This window comes from Mus musculus, chromosome 11 (genome assembly GCF_000001635.26).
Source record: "Mus musculus strain C57BL/6J chromosome 11, GRCm38.p6 C57BL/6J".
Lineage (NCBI taxonomy): Eukaryota > Metazoa > Chordata > Mammalia > Rodentia > Muridae > Mus > Mus musculus.
Window position 1 is genome coordinate 9553974 of NC_000077.6, and position 16042 is coordinate 9570015.

Genomic DNA, 16042 nt, shown 5'->3' on the forward strand with positions numbered 1-16042 from the left:
GAATTAAATCCGGGATAAATTTCTGATATGCCAGGGCAAAGAGCAACTTCAACATGTTTTATAGTTGATCAATATTTTGCTTTTATAATTGCCAACAGTGAGAGTACTACTTCATATTACTATGTAGAACAAAATGAGAGATAAATGATGAGGGCCATTTCAGAAATTATTGGAAATTCTGTCTAGATTTCAAGCCAAAATTGAGTTAACATTTTCAAATGAAACTCAAGTCAGCAACTCTCAAACATCCAATTTTAAAGTCAAACATTCTAACATAATTCAACCTGAAGATACACTGGTTTTATAATAACAGGATGAGGAAGGATGGTAAGAAAGTATTAAGAGTCTTTGTTTTTAATAATTAAATATTCCTATTTTTATAAGAAATAAAATCTTCTTCATATAGTAAATGCACTATAATTCATTATTTTCCTTTTCCCTTTTTCTTTTTTTTTTCTTTTTATCTCATCTGTATTTACCTTTTAAGGCAGAATGTGATTGGGCACTGTTATTTCCATTCACGAGCCTTGCTAAGTTACAAGAGTGAGGGAAACTTAGGGGTTTGTTCTTGATAGTTTGGAAAACAAGCCACTTGGGGAATTCCTCTGTCAAGCTGTTAACTACAGGGAATGAAAATTTTAAGATCTAATAATAAGGAATCCAGCTCAACAGCTAAACACTTCAGACCACGAAGTTAACATTAACAGTACATTACATCTTACAACAAACGTTCTATCAACCTCGAGTGAAGTCTATAGTATCACAGTATCACATGTAGAAGTTTTATCCTCCCCTTAGTTTTCATGCCAGACAGATGTTTTAAATGTTAACAAAATAAACAAAAATCATGGAAAATATATTATCAACATATTTTTATTATCAATATATATAATTATTTTCAATATTCTCAAATCTGAGCCAAGATATTTCATGCAAGGTCCTTTGTAGCTTTGTGTTATGGGGCATGCACAATACAAAATGTGCAAGGTATGTGTTCAGAACTAAGGCTACCTTGAACATTTTTGATGGTTGGTCCTAATTATCAACTTGCCATAATCTAGAACTACCTAGAAAATCTCAAGGATTGTGTAGATCAAGTTGGCTTGTAAGCAGGTTGTGGGAGATCATCTGCCCACCATGGATGGCGCCATTCCTTAGGCAGGGGATCCTGACTCTATAGAATGGAGAAATTTGAATCCTAGCTTGTATTTATTAATTCATTACTTTCTGATCTTGACTATACATATTATGTATATAGTTACTTTAAATTTTTTACCATGATAGATTTTAATCAGGGACTGTGAGCTAAAATAAAACCTTTCTTTCCAAAATTGTTCTTAGTCAGGATATTTATCACAGAAATGAGTAGTGAAACACACGTGATAGAGTATCAAGATCTCAAATTTCTTATGTTTTACTCTGAATTAATTAAATTTTGACTATTTGCATGATCAGAAATCTACTTTCTGTTTCCAAAGTTTCTATTACTCTGCATACAGCTATACAACCTCATATGGAGTTGTGACCTTAGTTTAAGGAACAGTGATTTAAAACTTTTCTACAGATATTGAGATTAAGGGAAGTCTTTTGATGTAAATGTTAGGGATGTCTGGGCACTTCCAAAGATATACATTTATAAATGTGATGAACTCTGAAGGGATGACTTGAATTGCAATGTGCTAAGTATTTCTCTATCATAATGGATATGGGACAAAAGCACAGATGTGCATTTTTGTAAGTGACAAACGTACAGTCTAGAAAACATAACAGATGCAGTCATAATGAGAACACTAAATGAGAAAACTAATTTTACACATTTATACATTGCTGTGGGCCAATTCTTAGAAGGAAAAAAAGCCAGAGTATAAATGATAAGAATAATCAAAGAAAGATGTTTCAAGTGTCCTCAAAGTGCACATGTGAACGTCATCTCTGAAATCCTTGAGGTAATGTTGGCAAGAGAGATGCACTCCATTGTCCCCATGGTGGTGCTGCTCTTTACATAAAGCCCTTTACTTTAAGACCTGACCCTGTTACCAGCCTCATCAGCCCAAGATTCTCTCGCTGTCCATTGTTTCCTAAGAAGAATATTGAGTGACAGGAGACAAAGAAAATAATGCCTCAGTTGCAGGGATTGTTCCTTGTGATAATGTAGTGTCCACACCAGGACATCAAAGTCCATAAATGATGTTTCTGGCTTCATAGAAAAGGGAGTAAGTGGAGACTCAGGTGATTGTTGTTGTTCCTTCCATCCTGCTGCACAATCTGCTTGAAGTCAGGTCAGTTAGGAGAACTTTCTTATCCTGCAGTTCTCTCTCTGAATTCACCTTCCAATACCCAACCACTTGGCTGCCTTTTCTGTGTAGCACGACTCATATAGTAGTTGCATGTGATGGGCCAAACCTCATGCCCAGATTTGTCAGAAATGGTCTAATTTCTAATGTTGTACTGTGTGAGGTTTTGGGAGATAGGCTGTTCAGTTGGGATATATCCCCTGTTGGAGCAGTTGAGAGTCTCAGGAAGCAGTCATCTTCCCCAGTGTTTGTAGTTTTCTTTCTTTTTTTTTTTTAACCTGTTCATTATTCTCTTATTTTTGAGGAAATGTATGCATATGCCATTTATTTAAATAACTCCAAATCTTTTTCCAGACTTTGCAAAATACACATAAAGTCTTACTTCCAATTTAAAGAAATGTTAGTTTAATTTAAAAGTATGTTTAACCTCATAGAAGTGCTACAAAAAACAAATAGGATTCTGAAAAAATGGTAATGTGATGGTGAGCCAAGTTGCTATAAAAATGAAAAAGTCACTTGGTGTTTGGAGACCCAGACACCACATGAGTTTCAAGTATATATAATCCACCGACCTTAGTGTTGCCAGAATCCCCATACAATTTCATGGTGCCTTCTGCGTGACTTCCCAGTATAACATAATGGTTTCTTTGTGGTGGGAGGTAATGTTCTCAGGCATGGCCTACTTGTCTACCTATCCCAAAGCTCCTGCTAGCTGGCTCAGCAACACCTGAATGAATCATCTGGCCTGAGAATGAGCAGCATCAAATCTTTGCTTGATTCGTAATGAATCACAGTTGGTGTCTAGTGCTCTGCAGGTTGGAACACAGGCAGAATGTGTTATTCTAAGGTGAGCTGGATGTGGTCTTGCAAAAGCTGGCAGCAAGTACTGCCTTACCTACTGCTCTGACAGCAATACCAGGGTTTTCTGTTCTAAACCTTAAAACTGTCTTTTTCTGTGTCTTGATTTTTTTTTAATTTAATTTAATTTAATTTTTTACTTAATAACTTTACATCCTACTCACTGCCCCACTCATGGTCACCCCCTTCTACAATCCTCCTCTGAGTGGGTAGCAGGCCCTCTTACTCCTTGCCTACCCTAGTACTTCAGGCTCTGTGAGGCTAGGCGCGTCCACTCCCATTGAGGCATACCAGCTAGAAGAACATAGCCCATGTACAAGAAACTGCTTCTGGGATAGCCCTCATTCCATTCCAGTTGTTTGGGACCCACATGAAGACCAAGCTGCACATCTACTACATATGTGTGGGGAGGCCTAGGTCTAGTCCATGTATGTTGTTTAGTTGGTGGTTCAGATTAGTTGACTCTGTTGGTCTTCCTGTGGAGTTCCTATCCCCTTTAAGGCCCACAGTTCTTCCTCCTATTCTTCCATTGGTACCTGACTGTCCACTGTTTGGCTGTGGTTGTCTGCATCTGTCTAAGTCAGCTGCTGGGTGGAGCCTCTCAGAGGATAACATGCTCCTGTCTGCAAGTGTTGCGGGAAATATTTAAAAAGGACCAAAATCCTGTGCTAAACCCAGCTACTCTCTGCCCTGGTGGACTGGTTGCCCAGTGCGGGCAATGGCTGGCCTTTTCTTGTGGAGACTCTCTGACTCAGAGCTCCGAAATCTCTCCACCCAGCTCGCTAAGTTCCCACTGGTGGGTTATGACCACATCAGCCCCATGCTTCAAATCTCCCACGGCTTTTTGTGGTGCACATCTAGCAAACCCATGCTTTGCTGCTGTACCTTTCTCTCTGGAACCCAGCTGAGCCATCGCATGAAGGGAAACACCATACAAACTTAGTAGTTCACAAACAATGGTTGCTGGGTGCAATAATAGAGTCCTAATCTTGTAAACCGTATTAAATCTAATTCCTCCTGTGGTAAATCCTGGTAGATTCTCCATCTAATTTGGGAGACACTAGTAGCTACATCTTGTTCTCTCGCTATCCCAGTCTAAAAACCCCTAGCTCCCTCCTGCCTACTCTCCTCCCTATCTAACCTGGAAGTTCTGCCTACTCATCCAATGACTGGCTCATTTATTAATTAGGGGATGGTTCACAAGAAGTCACCTGAGTATGTGACTCATTCCCCAATCCAGACAACCTCTCCTGGGAAACCAGAATTAACATCAAAATACAAACAACACCAGGGCCATCCACAAACAGCAAGCCTGACAGAGTATCCTTAATGTTGTCAGGGATTGATGCTTGCCCACTGGGATGGGTTCTTGCTCGGTCATTCCCTCAGTCTCTGCTCCATCCCCAGTGCCTGCATTTCTTGTAGACAGGATAAATTTTGGGTTGAAAGTTTTGTGGGTGCGTTGGTGTCTCTGTTACTCCACTGGGGTTCAAGAGGTTGGCTACAGGAAGTTGCCTCTTCCCTTTCTAGATCCTCAATGTTGTGAGTCACAGCTAAGGTCTCCTCCATTGATTCTTGGGCACCTCCCTAATCCCTTTCCCCAGGTGTCTATCTCCTCCTGGAGATTCCCCCACCTCCTCACCCCTGTCAGTTGCAGATTTCTGTTCATTTTCATGGTCATGTAGCCATTTTTCTTGACTTTCCCTGAGGAAGCATGAATCTCACATAGAAGGGGGGAATAGAATAGTCATAAGAGGCAGATGAAGTGAGGGAAGAGGGATGGGGAACAGAATGGGGGTTCAGAATCAGCTGGGTCTTGATTTTTTCTCTTTTTTTAATTGGCTATTTTCTTTATTTACATTTCAAATGTTATCTCCTTTCACACTCCCCCCACCCCCGAAACTCCCTATCACATCCTCCCTCCCCTGCTTTTATGAGGGTGTTCCTCCGCCCACCCACCCACTCCCACCTCCACACCCTCAGTTTCCGTATACTGGGGCATCTATCAAAGCTTCACAGGACCAAGGACCTTTCCTCCAAGCCCTGCCAGAGCCTTACAAATACAGAGATGGATGCTCGCAGCCAACCATTGGACTGAGCGTGGGGTCCCCAATAGAGGAGTGTTTTGATTTTTAAAGAGAATTTCTCAGTTCTACCGTAAATGCCTAAGGATGGCTACAAATTGAGATAGAAGGAAATGATAGCTTGTATTTATTTATTACACTAAAATTTAGTTACTTTAAAAACATGAAAATATATTATGCTATTTATGGGGTACCACATGATGCTTCAGTACATGTACACTTGTGTGATGGTTAGACTAGGTAAAGCAAGTGTCTCCACATACATCTTGCATTCCTAGTGAAGACATTCAGAATTCTGTGCTCTAGCTTGTGGGGGTATTACGAGTGCACTAGGCTCTTGTGGACCTGAGTGCAGTCTTAAGTCCCACTTTTCAGGGTATTAAGATCTCTTGTAGAATTGTGTGGAGCTACTGTATATCATATAATTCTAAAGCTATAATGAAATGAAAATTGTGTCTCATAGTTATTTCAGTGTGATCCTCTGGAAGGAAGGGAGTGATTTGTGGCTACTTCATTAATTTTTACTTCTAAGGTCTAGGAGGAGGCAGCACCAAGGGAGATTTGCTAATGTTCCTATGCAAAGGAGGGAAGGAAGGGCAGGATGTTATCTTCTAGGGGTGGAGTGATGGGAGCTCTTTTCCAGGGCTCATTGCACATATATCAGCTGCTCTTCTGCTGCCTTGTAAAGGTTTGGTGGTCTATGCATGATGTTAAGAACACTGTTTTCTACCATGATTGTTGTATAGATGCCCAGTTTTCAGTGCTATTGTACCTTGGTGGGGGTCTGGTTAAAAAGAATCATAGACATCAGCTCTGCTCAGAAAAGCAGAACCCTTCCTGCGATCCTGAAATACCAGATATGTTAGGCTACACCATTCCTTGAAGTTCCTATCTCCTCTAAGAACCCACCATTCCAGAAACTGACTTGCAGAGACGTATTCTTGTTACTTTGCTTTCCTCATACAAAGTTTCATCATCAGAGTGCCAAGTGGGAAGGGGCATTATGTAAGTACTGGAGTATGACCAGGAACACTGGAGAATGGTAACCATAGAAGCAGTCAATCATTTCACCAGTGGAATGGGAGAACAGATTGCCCTTACCTCCTAGAGGAAAACTCTAAAAATGACACCAACCCAGGAACTGTGCCACACTGAAGGACAGTACATTCACAACATAGAAATGAGGGTACAGAATAAAGTGATTAGAGAACCACTTTTAAACAGCAACTCTATGGTTTAAGGTAAGCATCTATATACATATGTGTGTGTGTGTGTGTGTGTGTGTGTGTGTGTGTGTGTGTGTGTGTCAAACACATATCCAGTTTTTGCATCTTCAAATTTTATCACTGCGTCTTGCATCTTCCATGAGAACACTTGTAAATTTTGTGAAAAATGTGCAGAGAAGGGGCACTTGGCCTCAAGTCTGTCTCCTTCCTGCTCAATGAAGGTAGACTTTGGGAGATCAGGAGTATGTGCTGATGAGAAAATGGGTTGTGGTGTCTGTAGCTGTTGGCTGGGATTACAGCATGTCACAGCTAGCTGTCATGCTCTAGAAGACATTTGAGATACATGTGTTTCAGGTACTTCTTCTCAAATGTCCATAACAGTGGCGTGACAGATCTTCTCTCAAAAAATATATACACGTAGCTTAACATACATACTCAGAGCATATAACACATGACCACAGCTTGAATTATCCTAAGTATTTGTCAGGATTAGTTTCAGGGATCCTTGGTAGTTGTCCAAAGCCATAGATGCTCAAATGTCTTATTTCAAATGCTATCGGTACAATATTGGCCTGTAAATCAGGCTTACTCTGCCACATAATTGACATACTCTCCAAGTGACTGAAAATACATTATAAAATAAAAATGTTATCAAATAGTTTTCATGCTACACAGTCTAGGGAATAATGAAAATGGAAATACCTATGCACACTCAGTACAGATGCAGGTTTTTCCTGGACATTCCTAATGGATAGTTAGTTGAAGTTGTGGATGTGTAAGCCATTGATGCGGAGTGATTACGGTGTACTTCTGGGTGACAACTGCATAACTCTTCTCACAAGCATGCAAGGACTCAGGATTTGAAGACTTAATATTTATCCCATCAAAGGTAATCAATACATCATTATTCTTTCTAGTCACCATGCTTGTATATTTGTCCCTAAAATGAACTTCCTCTTATATCCTTTCAGTAACATATCTCCCACTCGGTCTTTTCCACACTCTGCTTTTTTATGTTTAACTTTTAAAAAAATTCACTTTACATCCTAATTGATGCCCCATATACTGGTCCCCATCTCTGGCAGTCCTTCTGCCATAACCCCTCTCCTCTGAGAAGGAGGAGCCTCCCCTGGGTAGCCTCCACCATGGCACATCAAGTCTCTGCAGGGTTCAGCATATCCTCCTCCACTGAGGCTGGACAAGGGAGCCCAACTAGAAAACCATATCCCATGGACAGTTGAAGACAAGGATACATATCTGTTACATATATGTGTGGAAGCCTAGATCCAGCCCATGTATGCTCTTTAGCTGGTGGTTCAGTTTCTGGGAGCCCCAAGGGTCTAGGTTAGTTAACTCTGTTGGTCTTTCCATGGAATTCCTGTCCCCTTTAGGGCCTTCAATCCTTCTCCCAACTCTTCCATAATAGTCCCCAAGCTCCATCTAATTTTCAGTTGTGGGTCTCTACATCCATCTGAGTCAGCTGCTGGGTGGAGCATCTCAAAGGACAGTCTTTCTAGGCTCCTGTCTGCAAGCATAACAGGATATTATTAATAGTGTCAGGGATTTGTGGAAAGCCACCTGGTATTTATTTTTGTGCTTCTGACTTATTTTATGTATATGGTATTTATTTTGGAAGTATTTTGCAAAGAGCAGGATTTCCTTTTCATTAAAAAATGTTTGAATGTTATACTAAAATGTGTGTGTGTGTGTGTGTGCCTGTGCCTGTGTGTGCACGCACACGTATGTGCGCGTGGGTGTGTGCATTTGTAAATACCTGGCTCTATATCCAAAAATAACACATTTTTACATCTATTCATCTGACTATAGACACTAGACTTGTAGATTTACTTTGGTAATCAAGAATGATGTTGCATGCCTTTAATCCCAGCACTCAGGAGGCAGAGGCAGGCAGATTTCTGAGTTCAAGGCCAGCCTGGTCTACAGGGTGAGTTCCAGGACAGCCAGGGCTATACAGAGATTCCAACTGGTAATAAGAACACATGCTCCACTATGTTCATAGCAGCTTTATTTATAATAGCCAGAAACTGGAAAGAACCCAGATGTCCCTCAACAGAAGAATGGATACAGAAAATGTGGTACATTTACACAATGGAGTACTACTCATCTATTAAAAACAATGGATTTATGAAATTCTTGGAAAAATGGATGTATCTGGAGAATATCATCCTGAGTGAGGTAACTCAATCACAAAAGGAGTCATTAGATATGCACTGACTGATAAGTGGATATTAGCCCAGAAACATAGAACACCCAAGATACAATTTGCAAAACACAAGAAAATCAAGAAGAGGGAAGACCAATGGGTGGATACTTCATTCCTCCTTAGAAAAGGGAACAAAATACCCATGAAAGGAGTTACAGAAAATTTGGAGCTAAGACAAAAGGATGGACTATCCAGAGACTACCCCACCTGGGGATCCATCCCATAATCAGCCACCAAACCCAGACACTATTGCATATGCCAGCAAGATTTTGCTGAAGGGACCCTGTTATAGCTGTCTCACATGAGGCTATGCCAGTGCCTGGCAAATACAGAAGTGGATGCTCACAGTCAGCTATTAGATGGAACACAGGGACCCCAATGGAGAAGCTAGAGAAAGTACCCAAGGAGCTGAAGGGGTCTGCAACCCTATAGGTGGAACAACAATATGAACTAACCAGTACCCCCAGAGCTTGTACCTCTAGCTGCATAAGTTGCAGAAGATGGTAATCGGACATCATTGGGAAAAGAGGCCCCTTGGTATTGCAAACTTTATATGCCCCAGTACAGGGGAATGCCAGGGCCAAGAAGTGGGAATGGGTGAGTAGGGGAGCAGGGTGGGGGAGGGTATAGGGAACTTTCGGGATAGCATTTGAAATGTATATAAGCAAAATATCTAATTAAAAAATCACAAAAAACTAAAGAGAAAGAGAGAGAGAGAGAGAGAGAGAGAGAGAGAGAGAGAGAGAGAGAATGATGTTGCAGTGGACATGGTCTGCATACATCTATATCATTTTCTTCCTTGAGTATGACTCTATCAGTCCTTTAGTGGGGGTGCTACATCTTATATTATTTCCAGATTTAGTTTTGAAGTACCTCCTCTATACGGTGTCTCATAATGGTTGCACTAATTTCCATGCTCATCAGCAAGTTTTTAAGAAATGATGGTTATATTACTTAGCTTGACTGGTGGTAATCTAATCATTTCACCATGTATTTGTATGCTAAAAATAACACTGTAAACTTGACATATAGATTCAGCTTGACTGTGTCCTGATAAACTCACAGTAAGTTGAAAATGTTATAATTAAGCAATTCATATGACACAAATAACAGACTAAAGATAACAAGGTTGTGATTCCCAAGTTATGGAGTGTGGGTCATTGCTGAGTGGCTAGGATCTGCTGCTCAACGTGCTTGCTGCACAGTGTGACCAGAGTATGATACCAAATGCCCATATCCAGCAAAGGATTAAAATTCAATTTTGAAGGGTGATTTCCACAAAGCATATTTTATTTCTGCAGTAGTGTAGAGTTCAAAATTCATAAAACTACTGTAAGTCAGGGACGGTCTTTATACATTTTTTATTCATCTGTTTTACTTCACTAAAGCATGACGATGTAATAATGATTTCACACACAAAAAAATAAATTAATATCTGAATAGGAGTAAGATGGAATGAGATGTCAATGGGGCCTGGTCTAGGAAGTTGAAGGCAAAGTTAAAATGCATCAGGGTCAAGGAAAATGATACTAACCTCATTTTTCAAATGGAATCAGTGGAAGAATTTTATGCTTTATGATAAAATGAACCTGTGTGGAGGTAAAGGACATGGTTGTTCTGTTTTTCTGCCCCTCTCTCCCTCTTTCAGGCATATGCCTTTCCTTCCTCCCTCCCTCCCTCCCTCCCTCCCTCCTTCCCTCCCTCCCTCCCTTCCTTCCTTCCTCCCCCCTCTCCCTTTCTTTCTTTCTTTCTTTCTTTCTTTCTTTCTTTCTTTCTTTCTTTCTTTCTTTCTTCACACATTCTCTAGCTTTGGGGACTGACATATTTACTGAGCTTGAGTACAGGCAGGCTTAGAGATGATGTGAGCTCAGGGTTACCAAGACAAGGTGCTAGTGATCATGAACACCATCACACTGTGTGAGGGGGCAACGTGGAAGTAGGAAAACTTAGAAGTGAGGGAACTTGGAAACTTGAACAAATGCGGTAAAGAAAATTGTGGAGTGGACAGGACCTCAATTTCTATCCTGGGTGACTGGAATAATAAGAATCCTACAAGCTAATGGTGGGTTTTGTTTTGGAGGTTACAAACATGCAGGCTACAGGTGACAGGGTACGTGCAGTATATATTCGACTATATGAGGGTTGAGATCCAGGTGGTCTGAGGAGATAGGTTGCAGAGAACACAGGGGAGATTCATGGCCAAACATACAAGAGGAGAAACACTTATTTATTTGGAGGATCTAGTTTGTCTTCTGTTGCTATAGTAAAGAGCATGAACCAAACCATCTTGAGGTGAGGAATAGGTTTATTTGGTTTATACCTGTAGATAAAATCCCATCACTGAGGGAAGCCAGGGCAGGAGCTTATACAGGAACAAGGGAGGGATGCTGCTTACTGACTCTCTCACTGGTTCATGCACAGCTAACTATCTTGGACATCCCAGACCTCCCACAAAGTGGGCTGAACCTTCTTCTATCAATTATTAATCAGGCCAATCTGATTTAAGTAATTTCTCAATTAAGGTTCGCTCTTCCCAGGTGATTCTACTTTGTGCCAAGTTAACAAGAAGAACTAGTCAATCACTGAATGTGCTGCTTCCAGAAACCTAAGTCTAGAAGTTCTGGAAGTTGATCTGGAAGGGCAAAATATAATAAGACAGAAATTAACATTGGCATTGGCCTTTGTGTTTGCTCGACTTCTGGGAAAGGAGGGAATAGGACAAGATGTTGAAATAAGTCATGTTTTCAATAATAGTTTTCAGTTATACCCAGTAAATCCAAAGGGTGTGTTCTTCAACAAGATCACACTTAGTCCAGTTATCAGCTGCATTGCAAGTGTCCTGGGGACCTCCATGTTCTGGCTGTCTGGTCATGAGTTTTAGGAGTTGCCCTGACCTTATTAGATTGGATTATTTATTGGTTCCAGTCAACAGAGATGCTGTAAATGAGGTTAGGGAAGAGCCTATGGAATCAAACATGATACCCCCATTGTTTGCAGTATATCTATCTGATCAGCAGCCAGAAGAATAGCTAAGCTTCAGTATCTCGAGTCTTTATTGAAGTTTAGTTGATTGAATAACATCACTATTTGTGTAACTGAATTTTTGTCCAACTTTGTCTTCTCCCCAAAGATTAGGCTAGAACCAGTGCTCTCAACCTCTAATCATGTTTTATTTTGTTTTGAACTTGTCTCTTTGAACCAAGTTCTCCTTCCAAGCCATTATAGACCAAGGCTGTTTCCTCTGATATGCAATGATATTTTAGCTACTGGAATATACTTGCATACTTCATCTTGCCCCAAATGATGTATGTGGGTAAAGATGGGTGTAGTACTTATGACACTAGGATACTTACTACAGTGGACAACGAAGTGAGAGACAAAGGAGCATGGTGCCTGTGATGTGACACATGTGAAATGCATAATAGTTATGTTTGACAAAGCAATAAGAACAAAGAGCTCAGCACATACCAGTTTAATGGCAAGAACATATTTGCTATTTTTCATTGATAATGGATTGGGGTGGGCAGAGCAACCAGAGGACAACTCTTGAGTGGCTTGAAGATGAGTCCCCAAAGGGACAGGCCATAAAGCTCACGTCTTAATTTGTTGTTCACAGGAATAACCCTGTACAGCCACCCATATGGAGGGGCCTTGCTGAATGAAGACAGGATGTAAGTGGATGGAGTGATATGGGAAGCATACAGAAGAAAACCTCTAAGATGCTGAGGAGCAATTTTGATCCCATTTCAACATGTTCCAGGAGAAATGCTGACTCAGATAGCTTTAAAAGTGGAAGTGCAAATGGCTGGGCAGAAAATGGGTGAAAATACTATTCAATTATGGTTTTCACAAAAGAAATTGTTTTCCATAAAAAGAATTGTTCCTGTAGACTGAACAATACACATTCCAAGAGGACTATTCACATTAACAACATAAATATGATACTCACATAGGTAAACATGCAAAGCCTCCGTGAACTTTTTTCTTGCATGACATAACAAGAAGTGCAGATAGAGGTGGGTGTCATTGTTGCAATGGCACATTTGAGTCCATATTTAAGTGTCAGGAGTCAACACCTTGCTTCTAAGTACATTGTTTCTGTCCTCATTCTTTCCCCCATCTCCATTCTTTTCCATATAGCTACCAATCATTTAGTTAAAAATTAATGATAGAAATATTATTTCTATAATCATCTGGCTTGCCAAGTGGAGACCATATATCTTGATGAGTTTGCTTTCTTTAAATAAGCAATGGAACAACAAAGGTGAGCTGCAGTTTGTCTTGTTACTTCTACTATTGGAGAGTTCTACCTCCAACAGCGTCTGACATGTGGCCTCAGTTCTGGGGCAGGCTAGCTGATGAATGTTATAAAACAAGGTGTGATAGACAGAAAGCATAGTCTAATGGGTGTTGTGTGGTGAGACCGTTCATTGTGTCAGACAGCTAAAAGAATCCTTGTGCGCACCTGCTCCCAGAGATAGACAAAATGGTCAGTGACAGTGCTTGACTCCAGCTCTGCCTGTCAGAGAGACTGCGTGGTGTGATGGTGGTGATATGTGGCCATTTAGAAAGCATTTGGTTTTCCCAACACCCAAGTCTAGACATGATCCAGTGAGGCAAGGAACCCTACAAATGCCCCTCCTTGTTGAGTTCTGCTGCACAGCAAATGGGTTTTAGTACTGGAAAGGGCTCCAGGAGCTGCATGTTGCTCTGCAGAGGTTTACTGTTTAACTGAGAGTCAGACTACATGATCAAGAGTAGGATGAGATAGGAAGATGCTGAAATGCTCTTCAGCTTCATATTTGTCTATTCTATTCTCTGTTGTGTGTTCTGTAAGCTCTGAACAATAACCCACTTCAAAGAACTTGAGGGGACTGAATGAAAGAGAGAATCCATACATTGTTAGCAGTGTGCCTGGCCTTCCTTCTTGCCAAGTGTTAATAGTAGAAGGAAATTCTGGTTTCTTCTATGATATCTGATGAGTTGTTACATTATCCTCTGTCTACAGCCTGGAGAGCATCCGCCAGTGTGGTGTTGCCCTCTGCATTGTCCTGGGATTCTCCATCTTATCAGCATCGATTGGTAGCTCTGTGGTGAGGGACAGAGTGACTGGAGCTAAAAGACTGCAACATATAAGTGGCCTTGGACACAGGACATACTGGCTAATTAACTTCCTGTATGACATGGTAGGATTTGTGAATATGGTTCTTATATGAATATGGTGGTTGAAGGGCCTAAGCCATATGGGGGTGTCTACAAGGGAAACACTCATTCAGTTGGCTAAGAGCACCTACCAGTTTGCCTTTACCAGGTGGTATCCTCAGACAGTCAGGATTACTTTATGAGGGGAAGACTCAGGAATCACGGGCTGGAGTGCTCTGGAATCTAGGACCCCAGTTTTTTATTAGGCAAGAAATGAGTGAATAGCAGCTTTCACTATTACCTTTCAATGGGCTGAAATGTGGGATGGGAAAAACTATTAGAAATGACCTCTCATCTGTGTCCTTAGCCTCGCCCCTCACTTGTTAGTACCTCCCTGTTGTGGTGGCAGATATCAGAGTTTCCTACAGTCTCGAAATGACTAGAGTTTGTCTTCTGTTCTTTCCATGACAATATCAATCAAGTGCATGTTGAGTTGCTGCCTAGAGTGTAGGCCAGATATTTTCAATGTGTATACTCTGATTTAGATTTAGTGCTCTTACACAACCCCCACTCCTGCCATCATTACAGAGCAGAGCTGGCATTTTTATACAAAGGAAATATCTGCACATTCGTGCCCTCATGGAGATGATACATTCTATGATGTGGAAAATCCTATGTGAGCAGAAGGCTGGGCAGGCCTGAATCTCCCTGAGAGCCTCCTACTCATCGGCTTCTGACCATCTGTGTTGTTTTACACAGAACTGATGTGTTAGGAAGCTGGTCTTAAGCAACATTTACTCCTTTTAATAGACTCAGAACTCCTCTGATTGGCTTGCTTTTGATCCCATAATATAGATGTTTTAATCACATAGATTATCTGGTTCATACCTTAATATTCAGGAGTCTGTTGAGTGAGACTCCATGTATACCTTCATACAGCACACACACAAAAATGGCTCATAAATCTCAAGACTGAGAAGTGCTGGTCTGCATTGGCTTGTCTTTGCTAAACCATGTCCCTTCATAGGGAGGCGATGGCTCCTCCAGAATGGTGTTTCTAGTTGAACAGAACCACACTTCAGTACCTGCCACTCAGCTATGCCCCTAGTACCACAGTCGTAGGGCTCTATGTTCCCCAGCACTTTCCAGCTAGTGGTTCCAGGAAATGGGAAGAGTGTGACAACAGAGAGTAGGAGTACAAAGAGTAACAAATCATGAAACTACAGACAAACCAAACCCCAAGGACCCTGATATTTCCTCTCTTCTCTGTGCTTTATTATCTTCTTATCCTATATCCTGAATGTGGCCCTTCTTCACTCTGTAATGGGTGGACTTGGGGCTTAATGGCTAGAAGGACTTTTTGATATTTGTCTGACTCTTTCCCTCCACTTTTACTCAGTCGTTTTATGTTTATTCTGTTTGATGATTCAATCAATGAGTGTTTTTGAGGATTTGTCAGGGTATGTGCAAGATTGCTGTGGAGTAAGCATCTATGTCTCCCAGCATTCAGTGTTCAAACATCCTGCAGTGCGATAGTACCAGGAATTGGGATCCTTGAGAAAATGACTAGACTGCGAGGATGTAGCCTTCATGGATAGATTAGTATCTGTATAATGGGGGCCCCAGAGAACTCTTTTACCCTTTCCACCAAATGGCAAAATGATAGAAAATGTACCAGCTCTAACTTGAAAAGTAGTTTTTCACTATATACTATCTCTGTTACTGTCCTAGTCTTAGATCTCTTAACCTCCAGAGCTGTGAGCAATAGATTCCTGTAGTTTGTAAACCAACCAGCCTATGTTTTTGTTTTACCCACTCAATTGACTGAATGTTGGCCCTAAATATATGATTGAGTTGGAGTAGATCTGTCCCCTAATAGAACTCACATTCTTATTAGAAGAAGCAGGCAGCAAATACACCAGATAAAACTGATTCATGACTAAATCATTTGTGAGAGTGGAAGAGGATAATGGCATAAAGGTAACTTTCATTCAGGAAGTTAGAGTAACAAATTAAATTTTAGCAGAGATTTAAAGAGCAAAAAGGACTCAGCCACATGGGGCTGGTCAGAAGTACTCCGTGGTCAGCAACCCCACAGAAGCAGTAGCTGGATTTAGGACTCTCCAAGAATGGCCTGGGGATGCTGTTTGTTGACTCTTCTGCAGAGTCCTTGAAGGGAAGGCTCTAGGGAAAGAACAGGGAAGATCTATTCCA

At 41.0% G+C, this 16042-nt stretch overlaps 1 protein-coding gene across 2 annotated transcripts in view; it reads left to right on the forward strand.

The window, feature by feature from the left end:
• The window catches only part of Abca13 (ATP-binding cassette, sub-family A (ABC1), member 13), a 492930-nt gene that overhangs the window by 362032 nt on the left and 114856 nt on the right, over positions 1–16042 (forward strand). For both annotated transcript variants that reach the window (NM_178259.3, XM_006514706.4), the window contains 2 exons: positions 12303–12357; positions 13695–13872. In NM_178259.3, the coding sequence (NP_839990.2) occupies positions 12303–12357; positions 13695–13872 (233 nt within the window). The remainder of the gene's footprint in view (positions 1–12302; positions 12358–13694; positions 13873–16042) is intronic.